Source organism: Rhincodon typus, chromosome 8 (assembly GCF_021869965.1).
Source record: "Rhincodon typus isolate 14 chromosome 8, sRhiTyp1.1, whole genome shotgun sequence".
Classification (NCBI taxonomy): domain Eukaryota; kingdom Metazoa; phylum Chordata; class Chondrichthyes; order Orectolobiformes; family Rhincodontidae; genus Rhincodon; species Rhincodon typus.
The window spans coordinates 93,786,069-93,789,358 of NC_063339.1; the positions used below are offsets into that span (position 1 = coordinate 93,786,069).

A 3,290-nucleotide genomic window follows, 5' to 3' on the forward strand; every position below is an offset into this window, starting at 1 on the left:
CTTAAATGTGCGACCCCTGTTCTGATATTAGGCACTCTGGTGCAAGACTGCCCAGAAGGAAATTTTTTGTGTCCATATGTTAAATCTTAAAGAAACCTGTATGCTTTAAAAAGGAGCAAGTATTTTTGTATTACTGTGTCTGAGTACGTGAAGTCAATGGATTTCAGTGCTTCGTCCTGTTTGGTTTCATCCTTGATGGTAAAACTTCCACTGATTCTGACAGAGATGTCCGCTGTACGTCTTTTAATGTCAGGAATTCATGTTCATTTTAAGAGTTTGAACAGGAACAATAAAGTCCTCATTCCTATTTGGGAATCAAACCGAGAACACAGCAGTTGCAATGCTGAATCCCAAAAAGGAACGTGTACACAATATTTGCAACTTTTCTTCTTGACACTGATTTTGACCTTTTGTTTCACTTGCAAAATGATAGTCAGTGAGATTTTAACACCATGGAGAGAGGCCCTTCAGCCCATTATATCTATGCCAGTCATCAATCATCTCACTTCTCAACCCAGTTTCCAACACTTGGCCCATCGTCTCGTTTGCGCTGACGTCTCAAGTGTTCATCCGAATAGTTAGTTTATGTCTTGAGGGCATCAGTGGAACAAAAACACTTCCTTCAACAAACGACAGGAAATGTTGTTTGCTGCAACATGAAATCTATGTTTTTCTCTTTGAAGACAGTTATGAAAGCCAAACTCTTTCTCAGAGCCGTTTGCCAGTTTTCCTCATGATGCCAACAGTGTAGATTTAAATCCCACACCGCCTGAGGTTACTATCCCCTTTCAACCTCTCTGCTGACATGAAATATGGTGTCCTTCAGGTCAACCCACCACCAGTTTTGTCTCTCCCCTGTGACCTAGAATGTGTATGGCGACTCAGTGTCAGTAGCAGTGTGGCTCAGTGTCAGACTTTCTGATATTATTATCCCAGTTGCCTTGGAAGAAAGTGTAGAGAAAGATTGCTTTTTCACATTACAACAAATAAAATTCAGTCTTTACAATGGTGGGCACTTAACGCAGAATTCAGAGCGCGATGCACGGCATTCCTTATCACTGCGCAGGCTCAGTATGTTCCCGCGGGCCCACGTTCTAGAGCATGCGCAGGGAGCGATCTTGAGAAGCAGTCGCTCTTTTCCTCGGCTCCACAAAAGGTAACAATGAGGCGGAACGGAGGAGGCGATAGACCGGGCGGTTAGACGGAGAGGCTTTCTAAACACTTTGTGGATGTGGCAGACCCCGCATAAAGAAACTATCTGCGCCCGTTTCACAAAACGGGACAAATCGAGGCTCCCTCTCAACGGCAGGCCGCGGGTAACGGCCGCCATCTTTGTAGGAGGCAAAGGGCAGCAGGGTGCATGTGCGGTCATCCTGGGCCAGGAGAAAGAATGTTGTGAATGTCTCTGCTGGACTGAAAGGGATGGAGTTTATAAACTGCTTTTGCAGGGAGTGAGGAGGGGAGGATTTACACACAGCATACTCCAAATAACAGAAATATTTGTCTCTTCTGAAATTCTGTCCTGGACTGACTGAGATGGCTTTTGTAAACTTAATTTACAGCATGTCAGAAGAAGATTTACAGAGTGCAAACTCAAACCACATAACATACCAAGATCTGACAGTGCCACTCAGCACTGGATATTATTGGCCTTTCAATGTAAGTATTGAGCAAGATAAAAGTTATAAAATTCCTTTCTTATATCTCCCAGTAACTATTGCCTCGTATCTTAAATCTGTGTGTCTCTCAGTTTTACTGTTGGTAAAGAGTAACAGCAGCTCTTTGTCTACCTTATTTAAACCTATTGTAAACCTAGACACTTTAGCTCAATCTCCTTTGCTCTGTGCAGAACTTCAGTTTCCCCAACCTGACCTTACAACTCCTCATATCCTTCTATTCTTGAACCATTCTGATTCATCTCCTTTCAAATCTCTCCTCAGACCCTCACATCCTTTGTCGAGATCACCTGTTTGTGCAGACCAAATGCTCTCTGTTCAAGTCGGTGATGTTATCTCACACGAGCAATTGCCCAGTGACATCACCCTGATTCCCAGTTATTTCCTAAACTATGGGTTTCCTCTGATCCCAATGCTTCTGATATCTTCTGAGCTGCAGACTCCAGCATTTGATTTTAAAGTTGAACATAATGAAATAATTTCAATGTTTTTAACCAGTAATCTACACAATTCACCTTCTCATGTTCTTCTCAGTTATCTGACTCTGGGACTAATGCGACTCATTTTGTCACCCCCTTGTTATGTGGCTTGTGTCAAAAGCTGCTTTACAACACGCGACATTGTTCTGGTCCATCTCTGCTCTCCCTGATCAACTTGATCATTTTAATCTGCTATGTCTCCTATAATGTGTGTAACTGTCTTATTTTATTGTTACTTCCATTGACACTCATGAGGTTTTTACAGCTGGACATTGCCTGACCACTTGCTGCTGGCAATTATCTTCCCTTAATAGGTCCCACAAGACTGTTAGGTAATGAGTTATTCACCAAGTGATGATGAAGGAACTGTGATATGTCTAAATCAATGGCAATTCATTTATATCAATATTGCACCCTTCACACAGTGGAAACTTCCAATCTGTTCGTCGAGAGTGTTATAATGCAACTTTTATGATGTTATAATGCAGCAGAAAGTGCTACACCTGCCCCTCTCCCTCCCCCTGAACTTCCATCCAAGGCACCAAACAAACCTTTCACATCAGACGAGGTTCAGCTGTTCATCCGTCAATGTGGTCGATTGCATCCGCTGCTTCCGATGTGGTCTCCCCTACATTGTTGAGACCAAGCGGAGGCTCGGAGACCGGTTTGTAGAGCACATATGCTCTTTGCGACAAATGACAACACCTTCCGGTCGCGAACCATTCCAACACCCCCTCCCACTCCCTGGGCGACATGTCCACCCTGGGCCGCCTCCAGTTTCACAATGACGTCACCCGGAAACTGGATGAGCAGCACCTCATATTCTGCATTAGGAGCCTACAAACTAATGTTCTCAATGTGGACTTCACCAGTTTCAAAATCTCCCCACCCCTGGCCTCATCCCTCTCATCCCTGCCTCCTTGACCTCATACAACCTGTCCATCTTCTCTCCAACCTATCTGCTCCTCCCACCTCACTGACCAATCCCCACCATTGCCTCGCTGCACTCATCTCTCCCCATCCCACCTCCCTTCCCCAGCCCCACCCCTCCTCTCTCTTTCTTTCAGAGCTCCCTTCCCCCTCCCCCATTTCTGAAGAAGAGCGCCGACCCAAAATATCAACATTCTGCTCCTCT

General features: G+C 44.7%; 1 protein-coding gene across 1 annotated transcript in view; it reads left to right on the plus strand.

Annotated features, from left to right (window-relative positions):
- The window catches only part of LOC125483825, a 10,138-nt gene that overhangs the window by 1,773 nt on the left and 5,075 nt on the right, over nt 1-3,290 (plus strand). The window contains exon 2 of the mRNA XM_048600519.1: nt 937-1,156. Coding sequence (XP_048456476.1) covers nt 937-1,156 — 220 coding nt within the window. The remainder of the gene's footprint in view (nt 1-936; nt 1,157-3,290) is intronic.